The sequence below is a fragment of the Melanotaenia boesemani genome, chromosome 22 (genome assembly GCF_017639745.1).
Source record: "Melanotaenia boesemani isolate fMelBoe1 chromosome 22, fMelBoe1.pri, whole genome shotgun sequence".
NCBI classification, from domain to species: domain Eukaryota; kingdom Metazoa; phylum Chordata; class Actinopteri; order Atheriniformes; family Melanotaeniidae; genus Melanotaenia; species Melanotaenia boesemani.
Window position 1 is genome coordinate 18783509 of NC_055703.1, and position 27796 is coordinate 18811304.

General features: G+C 38.0%; 1 protein-coding gene across 7 annotated transcripts in view; it reads right to left on the bottom strand.

Moving 5' to 3' along the window:
* Window positions 1-5127: 5127 nt before the first annotated feature.
* The window catches only part of gphnb (gephyrin b), a 117446-nt gene continuing 94777 nt past the window's right edge, over window positions 5128-27796 (bottom strand). For 3 of the 7 annotated variants that reach the window (XM_041976206.1, XM_041976207.1, XM_041976204.1), the window contains 15 exons: window positions 23313-23369; window positions 20595-20637; window positions 19150-19287; window positions 16072-16164; window positions 13195-13250; window positions 12511-12630; window positions 12278-12336; window positions 11912-12065; window positions 11053-11174; window positions 10799-10886; window positions 10179-10252; window positions 9971-10038; window positions 9747-9850; window positions 8419-8515; window positions 5128-6449 (listed from right to left, as the gene is read on the bottom strand). In XM_041976206.1, the coding sequence (XP_041832140.1) occupies window positions 6316-6449; window positions 8419-8515; window positions 9747-9850; window positions 9971-10038; window positions 10179-10252; window positions 10799-10886; window positions 11053-11174; window positions 11912-12065; window positions 12278-12336; window positions 12511-12630; window positions 13195-13250; window positions 16072-16164; window positions 19150-19287; window positions 20595-20637; window positions 23313-23369 (1407 nt within the window). In that variant the 3' untranslated portion in view covers window positions 5128-6315. The remainder of the gene's footprint in view (window positions 6450-8418; window positions 8516-9746; window positions 9851-9970; window positions 10039-10178; window positions 10253-10798; window positions 10887-11052; window positions 11175-11911; window positions 12066-12277; window positions 12337-12510; window positions 12631-13194; window positions 13251-16071; window positions 16165-19149; window positions 19288-20594; window positions 20638-23312; window positions 23370-27796) is intronic. The other 4 variants (XM_041976209.1, XM_041976208.1, XM_041976205.1 and 1 more) reach the window with 3 other exon arrangements.

Consider the following 27796-nt stretch of genomic DNA (forward strand, 5'->3'; position numbering starts at 1 on the left):
GGTTACATACTCTCATAATACATAAATGCAAATTACACTTTCCACATTAGTTTCTTCAGGCAGGCTCATTTCATTTACCTTTTTATCCCAACTGCCTTAATTAGTTCAGTATATTCAGGAAAATTAGACACTCATGGTAACCTTTTAATAAATAAAAACACTTATTGCACTTGAGGGTATGAAGAATTTGCTGTTATTTTCTACAATCATCTTCAAACTGATTCCCTTACATTTAATACACTTTTTGCACATATCCACATAGATGAATGTCTACGTTCATGTGACAGCACCATTAATCATCTTGAGCTAATTGGATCTGCTGTCATTTTACCATGCAGAGAAGAACAGAAACTGTCTAATCTTGTGTTGCCTCTAAAAAAAAAACCCTCACCAAAGCCCAGAGCTGCTTTTTTCCTGCTGCATTTTCTATTAGGTTAATCCTCTCTGACACCTCTGCGCTTAACCTCTTTTCCTTGTTAGACTCGCTTCTGCCAGTTCCCAGATCTTAAATACTTACCTTTCTGTAGAGAGGGAGATGCACTGAAAAGGGTTTGAAAAGATTAATTCCAATGAATATAGTTTTTTCTTGTTCATCTAAAGAGCAGCAGCAGAGGAAGTATTTAGATGCAAGGCAGACGTAACTAGTGTTAAATACACTAATTTACCTCTATGTTAAGTTTATTTGAATGGAATTTATTCTTATAAATTATAAGCTTACATATAGTGGACAAATCATCTCCATGGTGATGAGTTGATGTGCGTGTGACATTCGTATGGTGTTGACGGTGTTTGTGTGTTTCAGAGATGGGGGCCTTGGACATCTTGCCTCCCTCTGTCACATCAGGCGAACTGACCTCTCCCTAACGTGTCCGTTTCCTCTCCATTCACCTCCTTCTGTGTTGCTAATATCTGAGTTCCTGCTGTCCTGGATGTCACATGACTGTAACTCGACTGACGCTTCGATTATAAAAAGATCACACATTCACGTTCCCATTGTCTCAATAAATCTTTGTATCATCCGAAGGTCAGTGAACATCTGCTGGTGGATGTAAGTTATGAAGATTTCTGTTATCTTCTCTCATCTTGTTGTGATGAGATTTCAGAGAATGGAGTGAAATAAACAAATGGCATCAGGCTCACTGGGAAAATGGAAATGACTTCTTCCCCTCACAATCACATTTATTTCATTCATGATGTCATTGTCAATATTAAATCTTGGTCTTGGTTGAACTTCATCGAGAACAGTTACTCACTGTGCCCATGTATTTGTTTGGTCTATGAGCTTCACTTGATCTCCAACATGCAGTTCAGGGAGAATTTGTGTTTGTCATAGTAGAATTTCTGTTTTGCCTTGTGTTGTTCTTTGAACCCTCTTACATCCTCTCCTTCCTTCGTCATTAGAAGGTTATTGTGAATGGGCAGATTGGACCTAAGTCTATGTCCCATAAGAAGTTGTGCAGGGGATCTACCACCCTCCAGCAGCATAGAACGATACACCAGCAGGTTCTGGTAGAAGTCCATTTTGCTTTCCTTAGCCTTCTGCAACAGCTGTTTCACACCAGCCTATTGGACTGTGGGTAGTGAGGACTTGATGGTGAACAGCAAACTGTTGAAAGCTCGCACAGGAACATTATGGTCCATTATCTGAAAAAAATAACAAACTTCAGGCACCCAATGACGAGAGAAAGTAGCTTTCAGAGCGGCTATCCCAGCTTCTGCTGATGGTATGTGCAGTCTGCAGACTTCTGGGAACAAGTAGTAGTTAGTAATTACCACATCGTCTTTAACTGCAGAGCTAAACAATTCCCCACCAACCTTTCTATACGGACTGTCTGGCACCTAATGTGGTTGAAGAGGCTCAGCTAGATTGTTGCTGTGATATTTCAAGCATTTTGCACAGCTTGACACTTTATTAACAATGTCTTGATTGATTCATGGCCAACACATCACTTCCCATGCTCTTTTCTTGCACTTCTCAATCCCAAGATGTCCTTTGTGTATCCTCTGAAGCATGTCTTTACGGAGGCTGGTTGGGATTACTATCTTGCTCCCCTTGAAGATGATTCCATCCACTATAGACAGCTCTGCTCTGCAGTTGCAGGAGTCCATGATGTGAAAAGAACAATCCTGCTTTGAATTAGGCCAACCTGCGATTATGAGTTCTTTAAGTGTTTCATCCTTGTTTGTCTCAGACGTAATGAATTCCAGTTTAGCATCTGCAACTGGTAGCACACTTGCATATGCAATTGGTTGTCACTCATTAAACAGTTGCATGAGGATTACTCCTAGCCCACTCTGTAAAGCATCTAATGAGATCTTGATGGGTTTAGTTGGATCATAGAATCGGAAAGTGGTTCCTTTGTCAGGAGTGATTCCACTCACATTCAATTCTTTTTTTTCTGTCAGATGTCTCAGAGGTGCAGATCTTTCAGAGAGGTTGGGTATGAACATCCCCATGTAGTTCACAATTTCATTCAATCTGAATGAAAAGCTTCATTTTCTGTATCTCCTTCACTACAGATGACAAGCCCCCTTTTCATCAGGTTAAGTCTCTCACAGGTAGCTAGACCCAATATGTCCTGGACACCTTTTGGAACAATGAATGACAGTGGGTGCACTCAGCTCTTGTGTGTCACTATTACAATGCATTTCCTTTTGACTGGTATTGCAGCTCTAGAATATCCTTTTAAATTCACCATAGTCAGATGTAGTTTTGGTCCGAGTCTTATCTTCTGGAAATCTGCTTCCGATATCACACTGGCCTGAGCCCCAGTATCAAACTTCACAGCCCTTTGCGTATCATTAATCTGAGATGTCATAGTCCATTCCATTTTCTCTTCGTTAGACCATTGACAAAATCCACATAAAATTCCTTTCATCAACTGTGTGAATAGTAATTTGCTGGGTTTCATTTTTGCAGCATCAGGCATTATGATTCTTCTTTTTGCAGTTGTTGCAAGTTTTTACAAATGCTGGACACTGGAGTGTGCTGTGTGCCACAATGACCAGAAGCCTTTCCATGTTCCTCTTTACTTGTTGATTTTGTTCCACATTTACTTTCAGCAGCACTGAATTTCTTTTTGCTTGATTTGTGCGACTTCTGTCTTGTTTCACTTCACATTGCAGCTTTAATCAAACAGTTCAATAGCTTGCATTTTTACAGTCTCTTCTGCTCTGCACAGTGTTATTGCCTTCTCCAAAGTCAAATCATGCTCTCTTAACAATCGCTCTCAAAGACTATTATCTGGATACCTGCAGATTAATCTGTCCTTTATCAGTGAGTTTGTGAGCCCTCCAAACTCCCAAGTTTTGCTCAATTCAGTTACATATTGATAAAATCTTTCTCCTGTTTTCTGTACATGTGAAGAATGCGTGCTTTACAAATGTCACATTTCTTTTAGGTATGCAAAAAATTAAGAAATACTCAATGGTTATATTGTTTATATTTATTATCACTATTATTATTTTTAAGCTTTTGCAGTTGTTTGGCAATGCAGATGTATCAGTCTTCTGTGGACCAGCTACCAAGCGAGAAAAGTAAATGAGGAAAGTGCAAAATTTAACATTAAAAAACATTAAAGACATTAAACAAAACCATGTTTCCTCAAAGGTTGGGATGTAATGTAAAATGTAAATGAAAACATAATGCAATGATTTGTAAATATTGTACATTGTACAGTATACTTAATCAAGTATATAATGAAGACAATATGACTAAAATTACATTTTTTTAAAAAATATATTCCATTTGATCTTAGTAACACATTTCATTTAAGCTGGAAAAGGGGAAAGAAAAGACAGGAAGTTCAACATACTAATAAGAAAATAAAAACCAAAGCAGTTAGTAAATCTCAAATCTATTACAAAAACATACAAAAACAAAACAAAACAATTAGATTAATAATATAGCTGTGTGTAAAAGATAATTTTGGAGCTGATCATCCAGCATGCTCTACATTAATCCAGTATGATCATCAGGCTCTTGTGAATCAAAGTCAATCAAGGAAATTTTGTCCATGAACACAGTTTGTCACAAGATCCACAAATTTACAATAAACTTAAGGAAAATGGAAAATTGGCATGTAATCTGACTAATCTGATGAAAACACGACATTCATCTTGTAAGTCATGGGTTTTGTTTCCCTTGTATTAAAGAGGTAAAAGATCATCCAGCTTGTTATCAGTCTACAAATTCCACAGTTCTTTTAAAGCATTGTGTGTTATCCATTCATGACCTGAGATGAAAATATAAAATTTCATATATATACTGTAAATAAAATTTTTTGTTTTTAGAAAATTCTCTTACCAGTTCTACAAAGAGAACGATTAATTTTCAATTAGTTTCAAACAAAATCATATTTAAAAAAAAAACGTAATGCACAGTGTATTAAGTCTAGCAGAAGAAAAGCTAACATCATAAAACTTTGAAATAAAACTGTGTAATTAGCATATAAAAAACAAAAAACAGTTCCATTATAACTCCTGTTATCACCGTCTCTGAATCAAAAATTAGCAAGTAGAAACCGTTTTATCTCATGTGGGGAAAATAAGTGCTGTGTGTATTTCATTAATTACTGTTCAGAAATAGCTTTTCTAATGTGTTCTTGTATCATTGTGTGAAGTGCTCGTGGGCTCACCACCGTACATGAACACTATTGTCCTTGTTATTGGAAACATTGATAAAATATTATATCTGAAGTATTACTTGCTCTTCAGTCTGAACCTATTTACTCCTAACTGGACTTTTAGCAATACATACTGCCATCAAAGCATAAACTAAAAGAGTCTTGGTGTTAAGCTGGTCTGCCTGCAGTCCACAGCTGATGACATTTGGTGTATTATCAATCAAAATCCCCAAAACATTTTACTATTAAACCTAAAGAACTTGCTCTCCTCAATTCCCAACAGATTTCTTCATTTTGTTAAAAGAAGAAAAGATTGAGTATGTATATGAAAACATTATCTGTTTTCAATGAAATTTTCATTTGGTGGCTGTATACTTATAGTGGTACTTTTTCATGGATGTTGACAATGTTTGGGTGAGGGGCTATCAATCATTCACAATTCCCACTTTAAGCTTTATAGCTTCAAAACTTTTGGCACCAACAAAGAAAAATCACATTTTTATTTTTCATTAGATACATTTTATTAAAAAAGGAAACCCAACAAGAACTTTTTTTTTACATAATGATCAAGGAATTTTATTATCTTAGTCTCTTTCATCAGTTTCATATCATTACAGAAAATGTTATAGTACAGCGTTTATCAATGTCTCCTCATTGCTTAATAATTTCCTTAGGAGTGCTGGTCACATATATCTGTACAATATGGTTCTTATTTTTTTTTCTGTACATTTTCTGTGAAGTTGGTTAAAAAGGCTTTCAGCACTTAAAGAAGCTGTTTCTATTCTTTATTCTTTTCTTAAATAGCTGATCAAATAAAAGATTACTTCTCCCAGGCTTGGCTCACCCCCGGTCAGCTTTGGGTCTGAGCTTTCTCCCGGTCACTGTGAATATAAGGAAGCTTCAGGGTTCTGGGCTGAATTGGGTGTGCCCCATCCCCTCCCAACACCTTTCCCTCCCAACACCACCTTCCCCCCTTTCCCAGGCATTTGGCACTGCACACATAAACAAGACTCACAAGATAAACAACAAGCAAAGCTCTTTGTGAAGCCATTATGATGCATACTAATGAGAGAAAAACAGAAGTGTCACCTTGATGGGCGCTCATAAGAGGAGGCGGCCTTGATGTGCACCCTCTTCCTCTTAGCTGAGCACCGTGGGAAATCGGGAGCCTTCCTTAATGTTTTCTTCATTTTCAAAAAACAGATTATTTTTTTCCACTAAAGATGAGAAAATAATATTTTTCTTTTTTTTTGTCCTGGCAGGCACCTACAGCTGTCTATTAAAATGCTACTGCTATAGATAAGATCTAGCATTGAACACACAAAGCAATTGCAATGAAAGGAACAAAGTTGCCTTAATATAATAATGATAATAAGAAGAATAATGATAATAATAATAAGAATAATCATAATAATATATTACAGAATAAATCTCTTTTTATAATTAGATTTTTTCATTAAAAGTTATATTTTCTTTGTTTGAAATACTATAATCTTTTTAAATGGATTTTTTCATATGTATCTAGGTTGTGATCAAGATGTTGACTATACCTCAACGTTATCCAAATCAATAAAAACTAGCTGTGCCGTTGCATATTACAGAATAGTCAATGATATGTGGACATGCACCGTGAACCACCCATTCCAACCCTCGCTATATGACGCCATCTTGCCGTCCCTCTGTGATGACATCATAGCCGGCCGATGACCATGACGTCAACCACTTCGCCTTTGTGCAGCTCCACGTATTGCTCTGTTTTTGGAGGTAGCATCAGGAGCCCGTTAGCACTTCGCATACTCATCAATCTGCTGCTCACCTGGTTCCCTGCAGCAGAGAGGAGAGCAAGAGCATGAGACCAGCATGCTTTACATTCTCATTTTTCCTTAGTTTTTTTTTTTTTCTGTGTAAATCTGGATAATATGACTGATTTGGTGCTAATTTTCATAATACCTGTTTCAAACCCAGAGTTGTGAAAAATTAGGGAAAAACCGCAGACTTAAAAGGATCTTAAATTGGACAAGTTTATGTCCAACGTTAACTAGAATCTTGAAAATCATGTTGCAAAAACTGCATTTATGTGTCTTAAATTGCATCTTCATATACTTCAAGTTCAAATGAAATAATCAAACTGTTAGGAGAATGTTTGAAAAGTGATCATGAAATACATGTATTTTAATTGGAATGAAATTGGACTACAATGAATTGGACTGAATTGAACATAATCAATGAAAGTGCCTTGAAATGACTTTGTAGTGAATATAAATAAAGCTGAATAGAATAGAACAGATTAAAATAGGATAGAACAAAACACAATTTATATCTTACTGTTTATTGTTTGTATCTTAATGGGTTGGCAGTTCCTGTTTGAATAACTGAAATTGCAGCATTGACCAGCTTAAGTTACGTGATGCCATGATTTAGAGCAACGCCCAGAACCGCTGTAAAACAGCAGTCTTTCATTTCCTCCTCAGGATCTATTACAACCTCTGTTTTGTTTCAGTACGGCTGCATTTCACCATTCCACCAGATGTACACCTCTTCTTCCCATTATGGTTTTGGCTTTGTGTCTTAAGTACATGTTTTTATTTTGGTTGATTACATCCCTTGTGTTTCTGGGAGTTTTTGTGCTCCCTTGTTGTTGTCGTCTTCTTTTTGTCCATGCTAGGTTCCTGTGTTTCTAATTTTTTACCCAAGCTTGAAATCCTCACTTTTTATAAATGTATTCAACACCTTGCATCTTTTACATTTCCATGATTATATTCTATGGATTTGTTCATCTTCGATTCAATTTGTTCCTGTACAATTCCCTGTGCAATACCACTTTAAAAATAACTATGTGATCTTATTCTTTTTTGTGTTTTATTAAATGATCATATTGTGTACTTTTATTCCCTTTTAGTGTTTTTTTTTTATTTCTGTTTAGGGTTTATTATTATTAAGCAATTTTATTGGACATGTTTGGTGTTTGTGAGTGGTCATTTTATTGTTTGTTGTCATTTTTTCTTTAAAGAAAACTATGTTTCTCATTTGGGACAATGAATGAATGAATGAATGAATGAATGAATGAATGAATGAATGAATGAATGAATGAATGAATTTGGCAGGGCCTTCTCTAACACAGTAGTTGGCTGGTGGTAGCCAGAGTTCATGCTTTAGATATGCAGGGGTGGGTCTAGAAAAGTTCTGATGGGGGGCCAGGCAGAAGCACTGACCAAGAAAAGGGGGGCACAAATGAGACCTTTTTTTAAGGTCTAGATTTAATTAACGCTTCAATGATAAAAGAAAAAAATGTGTTTTTATCCAGATCATCAGTTTTTTTAAGAGTTTCTTCATCAGTGTTGACTTTTCAACTGTTTTATGACAGAAATTTTCACCATGGAGACGATTGGTGAGATGATGATATATGTATATATATATATATATTCTGAATTATAATCTAGAACATGGTAAAGGTGATTTAGAACAACATATAGAAGTACATTACACACTGCATTTACTGACCCTTGGAAATCTGATGTTTACCCAAGGGAAGGTCAGTCAACACTAAATATTTGTAAGCACTGGCTTGTTCTGTTGATATAATACAGTAAAAACAGGCAAATTTCAGGCATAGTTGTGAATGGTGATTAATTTATTAAGCTGGGATTAATCTGATTAATTTTTAACAATTGACAGTGCATATATATATATATATATATATATATTGACTGCATATTGACTAATTAAAACGTGGACATTCTGTCATGACATCAGGTTGTCATTATAAAAATGTGTCTGGTGTGTTATTTGGTACCTGTGCTCTGTGCCCATGGCAGAGGCTCCTGGTGATGCCATGTCAAAATGCAGCGATGGTATTCAGGGCGAGGGTCCAACTTCACATCACAAGACAACTAGAAGCAAACAAACAACTAAAGTCGACATCTTTTTTTCCTCCTTTTTTATCAGATATTTATCTGGATTTTTACATCTGAAGCATAAGTTGAAAACATTTTACTACATGATGACATTTCTTCCTTTTCTTGCAGCTAACAACTGACTTTTCTGGATATTTTCCTGGAATCCATCTGGCTCCTATTCATTTATCTAATGTTCAAACTCTGCTGTTCTGGGACTTTTAAAGTAAGAAGTGGATTTTTTTCTTGACTCCAGAGACTCAATAAAAGCCAGAAACTGACACGTTTACCTCATAACAAAATGATTCCCTCTACAAGTACTTTAATTGGAGTTCAAACTTTAAAACACTTTTTCTAAACTCTTCTATGCTCCTTAGAAGTGGGTGAAGTTATGCTAGAAGTCCATACTTCATACACAGTATTTAGATTGAATATGCAAGCACTGATTTTCCTTTAAAACTACAAACCTAGAATTTCCTTAATTTGCAGTAAATCTTCAAATGGCAAACACCCCAAATCTGGACCCTCATTAAATATAATCAACTTTGGTAAAAGACTACTTTCCTGAACAAATTCAACCAAATGCACTCCAAAACGTGATGCTTTTTCTAACAGGCAACACGGCAAACAGAAATAAGTTAAAAAGCAACTTTGAATCTGATTGAGAAGGTAAAAGTTCTATGCAGAGTATTATTTGACCTGGGTCTGATTAGAGAATATATCTGGCTATATCTGTGCTTTCAGGCCATCAGTCCCTCCACTAAGCGGCACTAATACATTTAAGTGGATTTCTAACTGCTTTTTAACAGCAAGTGATGTAGTATTGCACTCTGGATGATACCCATAATGACAGGGGACCAGATCCTTTACTTAATAATCCTAGTTGGGGACACGGGCTGTGTCTGCAATGTGTGTGATATTCCTATGATTTTATTTTTCAATTTCAAAGTTGTGAATATACATGACAGAGTCGCGGCCCTTTAGGCCAGTGTGGGCCGTGATGCATCTGCCAAGTCACATCTAAACAAACAGATGATGAAAATGGTATTAAATCATCATCATTTAAGATGCAGTGCAATATAACAATACACCATGGAAGTTTACCATTAACTTTGATATAAAGATTCTCATGTTTTAGATATTCTCTCCGTTGCTGTTTGTTACAGCTGCACTCAAACAAAAGATAAAACTTCATTTGCTTCAAAATGTTGCCCCGAACATCTCTTACCCTTGCTTTGATGATGGTAGGCCTTGGGTCCAAAATGCCCTGCATCTTCCTCAAGGCAGGGATGACAAAAAGATTACAAGTGACAACAGCGGACACGGGGTTTCCTGGGACAAATGGGCGGGCAGAGAGAGGCGTGCAACAAGAAAAAGCAGAAAGAAAAATATCTGAGTAACATGTCTGAGTAAGCAGCAGGTTAAATCACTCTTTCTCTCAACTTCACACACTACCTGGGAGGGCAAAGATTAGTTTGCGAGCACCGTCTATGTCCAAGGTGGCAAATGTTGTTGGGAGACTAAGAAAAAAAACAAAACAAAAAAGCATAACTTGACATCAATAATTGCACTCAAGTGCAATGAGTATACAACTCCATCTCACTGAATATGGTTTTCACCTATTAGAAAGCTGAAAGAGCAAAGTAGTTCCTATTCTTACCCTGGTTTCATGAAAACACGACCAAAATGGATCTGAGCATGAAGATCAATGTCCAGCACCTGCTTAAGGTAGTCCTAAAAGACATTTTATAAACAGAAAGTTACAGAATACTCAGAATAGTAAAAAAAGAAGTTACTTCAAACATCTATGCCTTGAAATCAGTTGCATTGGAGAAGGATAGATAAACGCAAAGCAGTGGAACAATATTTTTTAATGTTTTTAACAACCCAAACCTACCTTAAATGGAAATTGGCTGTTAGTGTAAGAACATAAGTATCACATTTTCCAAATATCAGAAGAAAGATGTAAATTTTACACAAAACTTTACAATATTTCAAGCTGTAAAAATTAAAATTCAAGTGATTCTCTTTAGTTCCAAACAATCATAAAGGTATATTTCCTAGGATACACCTGTGTGAAAGGACTTCACTCTGTTAGAAACAGAATACTGATATCAGGACCTTATATAAAAGTAACATATGATGTAGTCAAAACTTATGCAGAATTGCATTAAATCAAATAAGTAAAGTTTTCTTTTCTTGTACAATGACTTCTGCCATTCTCTTTTCAACCACAAGATGTCAGTGAAACAACACTTTCACCGCTTTGTGCCACTGTACCTTCTCTCCCATGGACACTCCTCCTGAGGTGATGATGACATCAGCACGGCTGATGCCTTCATTCAGAGCGTTGAGAAGGTCATCAGGGCTGCAAGGCAGGAAAAAAAAACCAAACACATGTGCTAACTACCAACTCACTGGAGAGGAAATAACACAAGGAAAAAGACAAAAAGAGAGCCAGCTTTGGATAAGGGTAGCTGGAGTAAGAAGATGAATGGTATAAGGATGTGAAAAGATTAAATGTAAAGGCATACTTGTCTCCCACAATGCCCAGATTGATAGTAGGGTAGCCATGCTCCTGGATGGTAGCAAGCAGGGTGGAGCGATTGCTGTCCCTGATCTTCCCAGGATGGAGGTCATCTTCTGGGTTCAGGAGCTACCACAAAATGGGAGAAATTAAACATTTGACACCCTTTTTAAAATCTGCTTTTGTTTTTTTTTTTTTTTTTTAGAAATTAATAAAATTTGCTGGAGAGGTGAGGCATGATAATGTATTTTGATCTCAGTCAATATCACTTATTTCTTTTTAAATTCCAGGTTTTTTTTTGGCTTTGAAGACAAAAACATCTCCCTGCAGCTCTGCACAAGGTTTAATTTTTTTATATTTCAGGAAAAAAACTGCCTTTACATACAAAAACATACTTGAAAAACAGCGTGTAATATTAAAAGAATTAACTTGTGCAGTGTACTTAAGATTAAGATGGTAACTTGAGCTTTGTTTAATCCACTAAGTCATCAGACAATCTTTTCAGTGAGCAGATGGAGACAATATGTCACAAAGTTGGCTTAAAATGCAACTACAGTTTTAAAAAAAAAGAAAGGTTTGATTTTCTTTTTTCATTTTGTTACCTTGTTAAAGCTCTTTACAAAGGTTTTTCAGCCCACAAAATTTAAACTACATATAAACCACAAGAAAATGCACTGATGTGATTTCACTGTTTAAAAGAGCAGTGAAATCACATCAAAACATTTAAAGCAAACATTTACAATTTGCGTAAGTAAATGAAGTGCTGCACCTGAGCAAATGAGGCAGAACCTGTTTGGTGAATTCACCAATGAAGCACATTAGGGCTTATTTGTTGAAACTTGAATGCAAATTTTTGTAACTTTTACCTCATTTCCTGTGGACATGACGGCCACGACAGGGAATTTCTGGACCTCCACCTCTGTGACTCCCACAGTGGCCAAGAGACCAATTTCAGATGGGCCCATATGGGTGCCCTTTGCCAGCACACACTCCCCACGTTTTATATCGTGACCAATAGGCCTGTGGAAAGACATAAGCTTTAAAACCTGCAGAACTACTTTTTTTTGACTTATTATAAATGGATGCATCACTAAAAAGGTATGCAAACAAATATGTGGGTGAATTTCAGAAAGAGTATTCCTAGATTAACCACACAGTGCAAGCTAAATCTATTTCATGAAAACTATTCAGATTTTATAAGATTGCCGCAAACTACTCAGTAACAAACCAACCTGATGTCCTGTCCCGGACGAGCCTGTACTAAAATTCGTACTTCCAGCTCCTCTGTGCCCTAAAACCCAGAACAGCTGTCAGATTAGTCAAAGCGAACCAGTTTCCCAAGAGGCCTCATTGACTGTGAACCCTGATAATTTCTGGGTTTGACTTAATCATATGAATATTTAATGGATTAGTTTTTATCAATCATGTCACAAGTTATATTGTTGTGGTGAAATGCAACACTTACGTCTTCTGACTCACGGAGGAGCTCAGTATCTTCCACTTGGACCACAGCGTCTGCACCACATGGTATAGGTGCACCTGTTGTCACCCTCATCACCTGGCCAGGCATCACTGTATGGGTGGGCTTCACATGCACAAAGGATACAAATGTAAGTAAGTCCCACCATTACAGAGACGGATGGATTTTTGTTTTGTTAGCCCTTGTTAAAGAAGCCCTTCTTCATTTACGGTTGCCAGATTTGTCTCACTTCTGGGTGGAATTTGTTTTGGGTTGCACTGAGAATTGGCACAGTTAGCCATTAGTTCAATAATGATCTTAACTTGAATTTGGAAAAGATGTAGACCGTATTCGGTGCAAGCTTCCAAACTCTGGACATTGTATTAAATGGTGACGTGTATTGATCCTGTAGAGATGAGATGTAAAGATGATGCAGTCAGTAAATATCAGAGACTTGGCCTTGCTTCAGATGTCTAATTTGTGCAGAGTTTAGTCCCGCTTTGGTATGGAGGTCTATCCATCACCTGCTAGGACAACTCAGTGATGTGCAATTACAGCTGATCAAGGCCAAATTGAAGAATAGAAGTGAAGCAATTTATTTTCATATGCAGTCTGTTTGGGTATTTGTGTGAAAATGACTCTGGGCATGTGTGTGTTTTTGTGAACATGTGTGCCAACATGGACACCAACCTGCTCTCCAGCTTGGGATTCTCCAATGATGAAGCGGTCACCTGGGCCGTCAGCCGCTAAAAGAAAAGGAATATTTACCAGGATTAATGTTTGCAGCTGAAAACATGTAAGACTGTTTAGGAGTTAATTTTATGGTTTATGATAGATACGATAAGAAATACAGTGAGCAAGAGAAAGAGAACTTCTGAAATTTGTTGTTTTTTTATTAAACGTCTCCAAAAACTGATACACATTAATCACAAATAATAGAGTTAGAGCTTTACATGTATGATGAATGCAATCCACATTCACAGTTAAGCAGACCAAAACATCAGTTACTAGCCCATCAGGACTGATACATAAAATCCTCAAAGACCCGAGGTTTTCTATTCCTCCAGCAAGAGCCGGCAGCAGATGCTGCATAGTACAGTTTTTGTGCTGCCTGAAGCCACCAAGCTGTCACCCTGTTCTCCAGGTTAAATGGGTCCTCGGAGTTCTCAAAGACTCCCAGCTGTACATTCGTAAGTCATAAGAATAACAATCTCCAAACAATGGTAAACTCTGAAAAGGTTAGGAACTTCTTTCCACACATCCACCAGGCAGTTGTAGAGGTCAGCTGCCTTTATGTCCAACATATAGTTCATAAAGTTCACCCTGGAAGAAAAAAAACCCTCGTTACACTTTTACTAATGCAGTCCTTCATTGCTCCTGTGTCCTATTCTTCACTAACTGGGGCAGCCAAAGAGACAAATGCTCTATTATTTAGGCCAATCATCACTCTGTGGATTGGGTGCACACCGATAGTCACATGCATGGCACATCAGGAAAAGGCTCATACAGTCCATTAGGGTTTTATTCTTAGGTGAATTACTCTTAGGTAAATCCTTTGTGATCTTTTATATTTCTACATAAAACAGAATCAGCAAAAAGGTTTGGGCAATGATACTACCACCACTGTGTTTTAGGAAATTAGATAAGATTCTTATGATGGAATGCAAAATTTTCCTCTCTGCAGATTTAATACTTACCAGTGAGAGACATTTACATTTTATCCACCACATGGCAATTTTTTTCTGCTATGTGATACTTACCAAAATGTGCATGAGCAACTTCAACTTCAACTTACAGCTCCGCAATATATTCCATTTTAATTCAATGTTTTATTGATAGTTGACTCATTAGGATTAAAATGAACTGATGTGAGAGAGGGAGTTTGTGACATAGAGGTAACCCTGACTCACAGAAGTCTCATCTTTTCTACTGCTGTCAGTTGCAACACTAAGTGCAAAATCTGATAGTGAGGTCAATTAAATAAATAGTGAATAAAAAGAAAAATATATGCTGCACAGTAGCTGTAATCACCAAGTAAAAGCAGGATCCTGTGTGGTTTTTGCTTACGGCCCTGGGGTGAGGGTTGAGAATCTACTAATTTTAGTAATCCCACTCACTTGAACAAATAATTAAGGTTTGGTGCTTTGGCATCTCCAGTGCATTTAACACAATTCAGACTGCGCCCTTATGTGAAAAGTTCCATAAAGTTGAGGTGAACTGATTAACTCAAAGATAGACCACAGATTGAGACTGAAGGGTTGTATGTCTGTGAGTGCAGCTCACAGCTGCAGTTTTGGGAAGAGTCAGTGATGGTGTGGTGTAGAAACAACCTCATCTTGGATGTGAACAAGGCATAGGGGATGATTGTGGATTTCAGAAGGGCCAAGCAAAGGCCAAACACCCTTTTTTATCCTGGAGGATGAGGTAGAAGAGACAGCGCAGACTCAATTTTTGAGGAAGCTTAGGTCTTTCAATGTCTGCAGCAGCATGTTGCATGGCTTTGATAAATCTATGCTGGAGAATGCAGTCTGCTTTGTAGCCATCTGTTGGAGCAACAGCCTCTCTGAAAAACAGAGCAATACACAAACAATGTCTTCCCTCTGAGGCTTCTTCAGTTCTGCTATATCAAGGACAGGCACAGAAGGTCTTTCCTGCCCACTGCAGTAACCTTTATACAGCTCTTTTCACATTAGTGACAGTTTTCCTGTCTTATCAAGCTGGTGTCATAAAATCTGCTGAGTGATGATGGTGTCATTGGTTAGAGTGGCTAGTTCCACAATGCTGGCTTTCATGTAAGCGCAAAACCTGAGGTGGATTGCTTTCATCCTTTCATTACCATCTCCCTTGCTGGCTCAGAGGTGCATCAGTGGTGGATCAAATTTGACCTCACTATCTACAGCTCTGTACAAACAGCTGAACAATGCATTTTCTATCACAACAGCACACCTTGCAAACACATCAAGTGTACAACAGAAACAACAAGACAATGCAGGCACATGAATCAAACATCACACAGACACAGACAGCCTTAGAGTGCAAGCCGGAGTTTTAAAACAGGGAGATGAATCCATGTCCACTGTAAATAATACAGTCTTGTGGCACCAAGTGTGTCTTTATGCATCGCTATGTTGATCAATTTACTCTGTATATAAACATATTTGGAAGGAAGTATTGTAGCTGCATATTTCTCAAAGGAAACATGAGTTATCATAAATGTTGGACCTTCACCTCACCAGTCTTGGAATTTGGAATTTCTCAGCTGTGATAATGTGCTCTTTAATCTTCAAGATAATTCAGTAACAAGGAAATATCTCAGAGAACACAAACATTTAGTTTTTGATTGTCAAAAGACTGAAAAACAAGTAGCTAAAGGGTATTTGCCAAAGGTTCTGCGAGCCTGTCAGAGACAGACTTCAGCACAGTTTATAATATGAAAAAGGAAGGCTTTCATAAACATCACATATGATATCTCATGTCTGACCAAAGGTATGCAAGCTCAAGTGGACATTTGTTTGTATAAAAAAGTATGACTTATCTAGATAACCAGCCATAACTGGTGGTACTCACCTCTCACAGCATATCCATCCTTGACTGAAGCAGGGAAGGGTGGCAGGTTGTCTTTGGCATAAACGTCCTGAGCCAGGACTCGACCCATCCCATCTGTGGGAGAAGAGGAAGAACACACGTGAGAAAGGAGAGAAGCTGGGTGAGTTATAGCGAGTGGAGAGGGCCACAGCTGGAGAAAGGTATATGCAAATAGAGACTTGAATTCGGATGAAGATACAGAGATGCATGCAGTCAAGGTGTGGATACAAAAGAAAGTCATACCAAAAATCAGGATTTCTCTGCACTCTCCAACTCACCACCTGACCAGCACAGATGGACACACACAATCTCTTTTTCTATTTGATTTTACTGATACAGTAAGTGGAGGCCTGTAAGTGTATTTGTCCAAGTTTCTTAACTGCTTCCACCAGCCTGACTCTTCAATGAGACGACAGTTCAGAGCAAGCGAGGAAAAGAAAGAAAAACAGAAAAACTCCAAGGAAGTGTGGGTGGAGGAAAAAAAAAATCCCAGTACAAAAATACTTTAAGCTGTTGTGTGGCTATATATATAATTTTTCTAAACTTTAATGCTGTGATTATGTGGGTGTTAATGTGAAGATCTAAGCTTTGATATTAAGAGAGAAAAAAATATACATGTACACACACAGACACCCACACATATGCAGATGCTAGATGACAGTAATAACACATTGCTTCAAATATTGCATCTCAACTGTAGAAGATACTTATGTTCTAAACTTACATATTTTTAAGTCAACAGTATTTCATTTTAAATGTATTTCACAAACAACCTGTTTTGAACATGTATTGAGGTTGAGTTTGAAATAGAAATAGACCAGAGGTGACATTTTGCTGCAGGAGATGCTTTTTGGAAATCTGTGTTTGGTCGATTAGTTATCCTCTTCAGTAATACAAAATGGTGTTTTATTATACATTGTGTAAGGATGTTGCTTCTGTAAAATTCAACACAGTAAAACGTGTGGGCGTGCCCCCCAAAAATGTGCCAAAATCCCCTACAATATTGTAGAGCACAACCAAGCTGATTTCACAAATTGGGAGGAGGTCTGGACGCGTGGCAGGTCTTTCCATTCTCTCCACTCCTAAATCCTGGAGTTACTCTGATGATCCTGACTCTGTGGAGGAGAGCATTATCTTGGAGATTAGAATTTAAGTCCCAGATTCTACAGATATGGGATCACCACTGGCTCCGGAATCTCCCACATTTAGCTGTGTTACCTCATTCCACAAATGGATGATCATTACAAGTTATAGCTTGTTGTTCAGGTGACTAATCCGGCTTTCCAGCGATGTATAACACCAAATATGTAATTAAAAGGGAGAAATAATCAAGCAAACACATAAGTCCTCACTAGTTGTGCTCAGTTTAATAACCAATTAGAATTGATTTAGAAATATTAACACCTAAAAATTTTCTAGATTACAATAACAAAAAGAAGAGTGATGTTATATTGATATAGTATTAATATTATACTAAAGAGAGAGACAAAGCAGAGCCCTACAATATGCAAAAGTAGTGCATATTCACCCATCAACAAACTGACAGTATGCACTTCACACACACACACAAACACACACACACACACACACTGTCACACTGCTTTAATTCTGCTACAGCTGTTGTCTGTCTAAATATTTCATCTCTCCAATGCCCCCCTTCCTCTCTTTCTTGCACCACTGTCCTTCTCTCGACTGCACTCATGAAAATTCAGCGGAATCTCCTCCCTTAAGAACATGAAACATCACTTCACACCAGGGAAGAAAGAAAGAAAGCGTCCCTCTACCATCACTGATCTAGAAGTCATGTCCGCAGGCCATTCCTGCCGCCTGTCCTCATTGCTACACTGCTTTTCTGGATGAGTGAGTGGTTTTACCCTCTAGCCCTTTCCTTGATTCTGTGTCGCCCTTTGCTGGCACCCTTAGGTGTTAAACCAGTTTCTCCGTGCAAGTTAGCTTCTGTGCAGATCTGTTTAAACATGCAAACACACAACGCAAAATACAACCACAATTAACAGATTCTAATACCCACATTTTACTATATCAAACTGAGTAAGAACAAGTAGAGCACAAAAGACTAATTAGCATCATGTTCACATTAACATGTGAGAAAAAATTAATATGGATGAGAATCGGTCGGTTTAAATTTTTATGGCTGCATTTTTGACCACCAGAGGGCAGCAAAAATAGATTATTGTCATCCTACTTCAGTGTTCTTACCAATAAAAATGATATTTCTAGCTGCCCTAAGTTTTTGTTCCATGCTACTGATAAGCAAATTACATCTACATATAAAGAGAGACATAAAAAATAAAAACAAATACACATATTTTTACACAGTACCTGTTAAAGGTTTAGACACACCTAGGCATTTTGATTGAGTAAGTGTATCCAAACGTAGCTGGTAACACATAAAAAGCAGTTGCAATTCAACAATGTTTACTGTTCAATATGATGTAAACTATTCCATAAGGTAAAGCTGGGAAAAAAAAACCTCTCTACCCCTTTAAAGGAAAGAGAAGAACAGCTATACAATCAACATTTAAAATGTAATTTTTCACATACTGACGCCGAACTGGACTGTTTAGACTCCCGAGATTGTCCTTAAAACCCTACGTCACTAAACCACAGAGGGTAACTACAATATGCAAAAGTTCCTTCCTGCTACTGCTTACAGCCACGCTTTTAACATGATCAGATCAAGTTGCCATGACAACAGTGTCCTGCTGAACTGCTTGGCCCCCTCATCTCTGCTTGCAGCTATATTTAGGAAAAGGTTTGTTTGTTATGTGTATGCCCTTGCAGTCAAGAGAATTTGTGTCTGCATGACTGACATCATGCCTGCGGACAGAGACTGCTGATTCAGTGTGGTGTCCAGTTGTTGTCAGTCCACGCTTCTACACTCATCTGAAAGATGTAACACCTTAACATCCCAACATCGTCATAAGCTGATGTCAGCAGATGTAATGAGAAGGTGAGCTGGAGATGGGAAGGAGCAGGATCAAGAATGTGGAGAAGTTAAGATCTGTAGAAGTTTGAGAGTTTTAAGGGGGAGCTCATCACCTCTGTAGTTGATGATCTCAGTGCCTAGGACAGCAGTCATCTCCAGCACAGTGATGAAGGCCTTGTCCATGGAGGTAAGGGGGAAAGGGGACATGCGGTGCCTCCGGGCCACCTTGGTAATGTCCACTGCACTGTGACCTGTGAGGATTAGGGACCAGAATTAAACAATATTCCAAAAACAGATAAAGTGAGCAAGCATATTCGAGATAGACAGATGATGTGTGTGTAATATATATATAGCAGTCAAATGCATTTGTGAATTATTGTTCTAAATCAAAGGAAAGTGATTTGCAATTTGTATATTTAAAGAAAAAAATAGTACACATCTTAAGGATTCTCATAAGAGCAATTTAGATTTAGAATTTAGTTACTTGGATAAAACAGAAGAAAACATAATTTAGGATTAAAGTGAAACTGAAAAACGAGCTAAAAACCAAGTTTAATAAAAAGCAACACAGGGTTGAAGCATGTTATCTCAAATGTAAAATCCTGCATTCTTCCTCTAAGAGAGTCCACTCACCTCTTCTAGCTTTTTAAATATCTATTTAGGCACTTTAAAAGCTGAGAGGACTGAAATAGGAGGTGTGAGTGGAGACAGAACTCTCCTGGGATTCAATCTCATGACAGGAGGAATCAGTGTGGGTCCAAACATGGGAAACTGAAGATCTAAAGCACTAAAAGACTAAAACTGGATTTTATTTTATTTCTTTTTTTTGTCCAAAGAAAACTTAAAAATCTACAGACTACTTCAAACTGATCTATGCAGCCTGGATGTGCAGCTGTTGCAGTAAAATTCAGTGATTTGCACATGAAATGTGCAGATGAAACTATGTAAATATATAAATAAACACATAAGTTTTTCACAAATAGAAGACAGCTGCATTAAAAGGATTAATTTTTTTCTGCATGCAGGTATATAGGTGCTAAAACACAATTTGAATGCCATGTGAAAGGATTGGCAAGACATGCAGCCCTGTTTGTTTGTGAAACGCAGCTGGATGATAGAGGTGCTCGATGGCAGCCGTGTTGGTCTAATAATACCCTTCTAATAATTCCAGAGGTAAAAGGAACAAAGCAAGGTGTAACTAATGTGTAATCTGCTTTCTTTCCTTCTGTCTTTATCTCTATCTGCCTCCCTCTCCCTCTCCCTTACAGCAAAGAATAGGCACCATGCTTTGATTTCCCTTGACCCAATTTCTTTCCTTTAAACATACACTTAAGCTTCCACAGCATATGCTGATGCTTAACATGAGGCTTAACAGCCTCTGGCAAAACAACACATACACACGCAAATATGTAAACATAACATATCAGCCACACACATGCAAACACGTAAATCATGTTCACATTATCTTATCAACTGTATATGTAAAATCTATGCGTTTAGGAGCACGCTCAGTGGCACGCAGACCTGGCGCACTGAAAAGAGGAAAGAATGCACTTACTTGATCTTAGGATATTTTCTTTGCTGCTGCATCGTGACTGTACCTGGACATGGAGAAAATGATTGGGAGAAACAGACAAAAGGGCAAAAGGAAAGAGAAAGAAAACAGAGGTGGTGGTAATTTGAGATAAACCAGGCTGCTCTTTTGACATGGCTGAGATGACAAGCTGTTTATACAACAGTCAGAAGCATTTGCAAGAGCTGCGTCACATTATACTGTGCACTTTGTCCTGCTACTGGGAGATGGCTACATCTCCTGCTTTACATTGTGATCACTGAACAGCAGATCATGACATCACAAGCGAGAAATGCACTGATATGTCACACTATTATAACATTAAAGTGCATAAAAGACTATATGGACAAAGGCAACAACATACAGAGTGACAATATTTTATTACGTCATAACAGATGTATTAACTGTACTACGGTGTGACATCAAATGTAGTGGAAATGTAGTGCTGAGTTTAGATAGTGGCTGTTCAGATGTAGCACAGGATGGTAAGATTTGTCTGGAAATCGCTGATGTTGTGCGGTAGCTTCTTGTAATCTATGGCAAGGTGGGGAGGAGAGCAGTGTGGGTTAAAACCAGGCTGAGTTTCCCAAAAACAAGACAATGGAAAATACACTAAATTCCTTTTTAAGTAAATGTATATCTGCCAGTTTCATACAAACACATATTCATAATTATAACCATAATCTTACTTTCTAGATTACAGATATAAGAACATATTTCCAGCCTACTGAGGTCCATACATTTGTTTTTTTCTTGTTGATTTTAACTAAAAAAAAAGTTGCTTATGATTAAATAAAACTAAAATGCTACTTCACTAGAAACAAAATATTTTCCTTTTTATCTTCTTGGAAGCTATTTTAACACAAACATCATTTGTGTTTACATTTGTGGGTGTTTTCTGCATTTGGTTTTGTGTAACCTAGCCTAGCATCGCTTGGCAAAGGTGCTAATGTGAATTATTCTGCAACTTCTCAAGTCAATTATCAGCTGGTAATTGGTGTCATCAACTTGTGTTGACGTTGTAGTAATGAGCGGCATGCCTCTACGGCTCTCTTCTATGCATGCTGTATCAAACCCACACCACATCACATTTACAAATGTGACTGTGAAGATCAAAAATTTGAATGTATCCAAGCTACTTACTTGACCCTACATGTTCATTTTAACTTGTATGTGCAGCATGTAACTTGCAAAGAGCTCTGCACACAGTTTAATCTGTGGCTGCATAAGAGAAACAGTACCTTCGTTATGTTTTCACTAAATACTCTTTTCTCTGATTTCATTTTCACTAAATGAAATCAGATTTTTTCCCAATGGAATCTGCCACACAATTATGTGCAGCATAAAAAATAAACAGTAACTTTTTGGGGAAAAATGGCTACACAGAAGTGGTCCATCTTCCTGCTTCATCATACTGTTATAATGGTATTTGTGTTATATTCAAAACAATGATGAAACATCCTTTTTAAAATATCCAAATAAAGAAAATCTTTTGCTTTGCTGTTGGGAATCTCAGCCTTGGGGAATAATAAATAGGAAAAGGAGAATAACAGGTTGTGATTTATTAGGCTACAAGTTTTTAAAAGAACTAGTGTATCATTGTGCTTCATATACCTACACAAATACAGGCCCAGTGAAAGCATTTAGCCAAAATAGGCCTTCTTGCTTGTCCATCTACCTCCATATCTGGATGTGGTAATTAAAACAACTCATTACCTTGTTTTCAGTCATTATTTGTGTGCTCTAAAGTGTGCTTAACTCCCTCTGGGCTCTGTAGATCCTCCCCTCCATCTCAGTGGTGTCTATGGATCTGCACTTACTATACAACTTGGGTGTGGGTGATGTGTGGTACATGGAGAACCAAAACACCCATGGTGAAGGTCTCTCTATTCACCCACCCACCCCTTTCTCTCTCTCCTCCCCTCCCTTGTGATCTAGGCTAATACTGCAACACCACTGGGCACCAAACAGCCAAGGTGAGCGGGTGGATCATGGGTGGTGGGGCTGAGTGGACAGGATGGTGAGGCAGATGGGAAAGAGGGTTTTGATAGGCAGGTAGACAGGAGGTGTGGAAGGATGAGGATCAGCATGACATGGTCTCACAGCCCATAAAGAAAGAAAGAAAAACAGGAGGCACGGACCAGACAGACTCCACTAAACTACAGAGCTGAGACATAGCAGAGAGGGGAGAAAACAGGAAGAAAAGAACAAAAACAATAAAACAAAATAAAAACCATTAGAGCAGCCTAAGTGGCATCTATTTAACAGACATCAAGCACACCAGACACAGCTAGTGAAAGCGGAGCATGTTAACCAGAGAAACAGAGACAGAGACAGACAAGGCAGATGGAGAAAGAGTAAGAATGACGAAAAGACCAAGTGAACAACAATAGACAGAAAAGTATACGTAGCAAAGAGAGAGAAAGAATCCTGACAGACCAAACAGAAAAATTACGAGACAAAGAGTATCAAGAGTGAACTACAGACAGAAAGAGAAACAAGAAACAAACGAGTGGCAGCAGACAGGAAGAGAGAGAAGTGAGTGAGAACCAGAGAGAAAGCTGGGCAAGCGAGGAGGAAGAGGGAGGGCACAGAGCGGGACATTTGTTTTTTGCGCTCTCCTCTGAGGAGGGTGAGGGAAGGGGAGGGAAGAGGAAAGGAAGGGGGCAGGGGCTGGAGGGGGAGAGGGGTCGGGATAGTTACTCGAGAGCTGAAGGTCCTCCTGCGATCATCTTTAAGCCCCTCCAACCTACACTGGAGCTAGTGGAGATAAAGCATCGAATCACAGGCATCAGTGCATCTGTCCCAGCAACCGCAACACCACAGACAGACACGACAAACAGACGCACGGAAGGACAAACAGACAGACAAGCATCCACCATGACAAGCAACTCTACGAAGAGGAGCAATGAGAGACCTCAGATAGATAGAAAGAGATATGAAGAGAGGTTAAAGAAAATAAGGCTGTTAGCTGGCAGAATGCAGGACATCACTGTTGCAGTTACTGACCTACAGCTTGTGGCGTTTATATTTAAGCTTTCTTAAAATATAAAAGTTAATTTTTTATTATCTTGATTATTCTCCTATGCTTCATAAAAGTTTCCCCTTGTAGCAGCTATTATCTTGTTAGCACTAATTTTAAGCTAAATTTTTTAACTCCACATATATCTCTTTATGTCAACTAAATTAAATAAGCATTAACATAATCCTGTTTGAACAATGTGTTGATATTTACATTTTTTTTTACCAAATGTAGAGAAAAACAGTATTTTATGGATTGAAAATGGCTCAGTTACTTATGTCTGTTCTTATTATCTTACATGCTGCTAGTGTTTAAGTGTTAGCGCGATGATTTGAGCTTGTCCTTTTGTTGGCTGCTGCAGTGCCACTGAACTACATTTGTTATCTTCTAAGCTCTTCTCTTGCTCTTGCACTGAATTGACTTTAAGAGCTACATCTTTGGGCATTTCTGGGGCAGAAGCCAGCAGCTCAGGCTGATACAGCTCAGGTGCACTGTGGTTATCTACCTCACTAATGTCTGCCTCAAGGAATTGTCGATGGGATAAATCCTCTACCTGAAAAGAGCTGTCAGTGGCAGATGCCTTACAGCCTGGTGTCTCCCTTATGCTGACCTGGGCTACTCTTTGCCTTATGTGAAAATATGTGGAGCTTTATATTAAAATGCATCAATTGCCATAACTTGCCAAGGTTTTTGTTAATCATTATGTGTCCAACATTTTTATTGGACATGTAAAATTTGTATTAACATGCATTTTGGGTTATTTGATTATAAGTAAGCTCTTATTACATGTGTTTACTTCTGGCATCATGGTGCATCCTTACAATATAAGTTACCTCAAAATGATTCAGTCAATATATTCTCACAGGTTACTGTTTGATCATTTAAAATGAGACATTTTCCGTTCCTAATGTTAAACTAATGTCCTCTGAATGTGGCCAGAGTGACTGGATCTGAATATGTCCATTCTGTCTACAAATCTGTATTTAGAGCTGCACATGTGATGGGGGTCACTCATGCACATGTCAGTACCATATGTGAGTGGGATCTTTTACGGTCTCTGGGGTGTAAAACGCTATTCTTAATCCAAAAATGTGCAGTGTTTTGGGTTAGGCTCATAGCTGTGATGACATTATTTATATGGGTTGCTCATATGACTATGCCATTTACATTTGCATTAACGAAAATGCAAAATGGATACTTCTCTATCCTTTGCTGCAGCTGTGGATGCTTAATATACTGTAATGATGAAAGATTACAAAAAATTCTGATGCAATAGTTGGCCTACCCCATCAGCAATCGTAAGCTACTTGTCTCATTATGCATATTGGCCAAGGGACTTTACAAGTTTGCCATTGTAGAAGAAAAGCTGACTTGCCAGGCAGAATGTATCACTATGTATAACACATGAACACAGCAGAGTGATATAACTGGAAATACTCTGGAATATTGTTTGGTTGTGACACAAAAATATGCAGGACATGATGCGACAACTGCACTGCAAAAATGACAGTGTACTGTAAACATCACATTGAAGATGGCTGCTTAGTAAACACAAAAATATGTACTGTTGATAACTACACTTTATATATATGTATATATATTTATATATATGTATATTCCCATTTGTATTTGCAATTCAGAGAAGTAAATGAAAAGAGAATAAAGTAGAAGCTGCAACTCCTAACAGCATGTACACTCAATTGCCTTCAATCTTTTAGATAATTACCTGCTGTGTCCACACATAGGTAAATTCTAAGATTTTTAGACTAATTTGCAACCCCTTTTAGAAAATGTCAGAAAATTTCAGGGATGTAGGATATATTTAAAAGCTTTTATTGTGCATCCATAACCAAAACAATCGAGTTTTGCTTCAGTTTTGAATAAATGTGCCCATCTTTCTGTTATGTTTCTTTCTGGCTGATGTGATCACAGAGTTTGATTCATTATTTTGTGTGTTAGAAACTATAACCTGAGGCCAAGCCACAGGCGAGTGACATACCATTCTACAATACATGCGTTTATCAGATTGAGATTACACTTCTTTAAGCTAACAGTACAACTTATGTTTGAGCAGAGATTATGATCAAAAGGATGACAGTTATCAGGCAAACACTATTTTAGTCTCCCTTTCTGTCTAAATTTGTCTATTTTTGTTGACTTAAATGTGCATATTAACAATATCTTTTTCTAACTTTAGATTCTTCTATTAATTTATTTATTTTGTCTGAATTTCAATCATTTTCCAGTGAATTTCCTGTATAGCTACACCGTGGTTACCTGGAAATTTGCGGAACAACTGAATGACTCACATATGCACAGAGAGAGTAAAAGATATGATTAAATAAAATAATAAAATAGATAAATAAAAGACAAAGGTGGGGATTAAGGGAGCTCAATACAGCTATAACCAGACATAGATCAAATTTGCATACACTGAAAAGCACAAATGAAAACTAACAATCCACATTTTTGTACAAGGCATGGCTTGCTTAAAAACAGTGCACACCTAACATTTACATGATTAATATTGAATAATTATATTAGAATCTCTCTACCTTACTGGTCTCTTTAAACACAACACAATAATAAAAGGTTTTCTGCTTTCTAAGCCAGTTTCACATACACCTTTTTTGGTATTCCATCATTATCTGTCCTGCAGCTAAGGTTAAAGCAGTAAATGTACAATCACCATGTGCTACACAACTGAAAATCTTGATGCAATGTGGAGTGATGACACCAACACTGACAAAGGTGAAAAACAAGACCCCCAGCATGGCAAAAAAATAGCTCAGCAAAGAAGATCATACCATCAGAGAGCCATGGGGAAACACAGTTTGCATGTGGAGATAAACAACAAAGAGATGTGCTGGGACGTGAGAAGAATGTGTGGACAAATGAGTGCAGAAGCAGATTGGGATGTTTCGGAAGTTTAAGGGAGAAAAAAAAATAAAGCAGGCTGTCAAACAATCAGATGATTATTTCTAAACTACCCTTAGCTGCAATCCCTTCCTTAGTACTGAGAGACCGGTTGTGTGAGAGATGAGGAAGGGCTTGTATGAGGGCTGCAAATATTAACAGGCACTCATCACACATACAAGCACAAAAGCAACAGCTTGAAAATTTTCTTAAGGAAAAAACAGTAATAGTGTCCCCGAAAGCCTCATTTCTGCAAGTGTGTGCATCTTAAGATTTGAGTCTGACAAAGCTTGACCACTTCACTAACAGCTGCAGACTCAAACACACAAAGAAAATGGCAAGAAACAAACAAACAAACAAACAAACAAAAAGAAACTCCTGATTTTAGTGCCAGAAGCATTAATCACTCTACATACTGAACTTCGTTGTCACCGCAGAAACAGCCTGACAACGAGTCGTCATGGAGATCTGCCAGGAAGATCAATGCGCTGGGGAGCAGGTGGTGGTGGTGAATACAGACACAGAACAGTGAGCATGGCTAGGCCAGCAAGACACGTGGCCCAGAGCCCTGTGAGTCAGCTGGGGAAGTGATATATTTATAAAAAAAAAAAAAAAATCGATAGGGCCTATACGCAGCTGGCTGAGAAGATGCTCCAGGAAATTATAGGATGTAACTGCTGCAGTGCTGAGCTCAGCACAAGACAAAGAAGGTGTCAGACAATTTATGCAAAAGGAGGAGGATTTATACATTAATGTAAGGAAGAGAAGGCCATGACAGCGCAGGAAGGCTCGTTTCAGCCGGCTTCGAACAGCTTCACCCATTATGGATACAGCAGAGGACAAAATACTTGAGGGTTAGCAACAGAGTGGTAGAGGGCAAGGCAAAATACTACTATGGCAATACAGAGAAGAGATCCTTTTTGGAGAGTTGAGGCAAGAGCAACGGGGTGATAAGCATGACTCCCCCTGGCTTCTTGATAGTTACCACACGATTCCTCTAATAAATCCAGCATTTTCCCCATCTTATTCTGTGTCCATATCCGGCACATACATAGAACAACATACACATACTCTGCAGAAACAAAGCAGCACCAGGCAAAAATCACACCTGACGAATGAGCTGATGGGTGAAGAATGAAAGAATGAGTGCTGGTGTTGATCTTGAGATAGAGGCAATGAAGAGGAGGGATGCTGCTGCTGATCACTACAAGTGGTGACACACAGGTTAGCTTGTTGCTGGAAAACACTG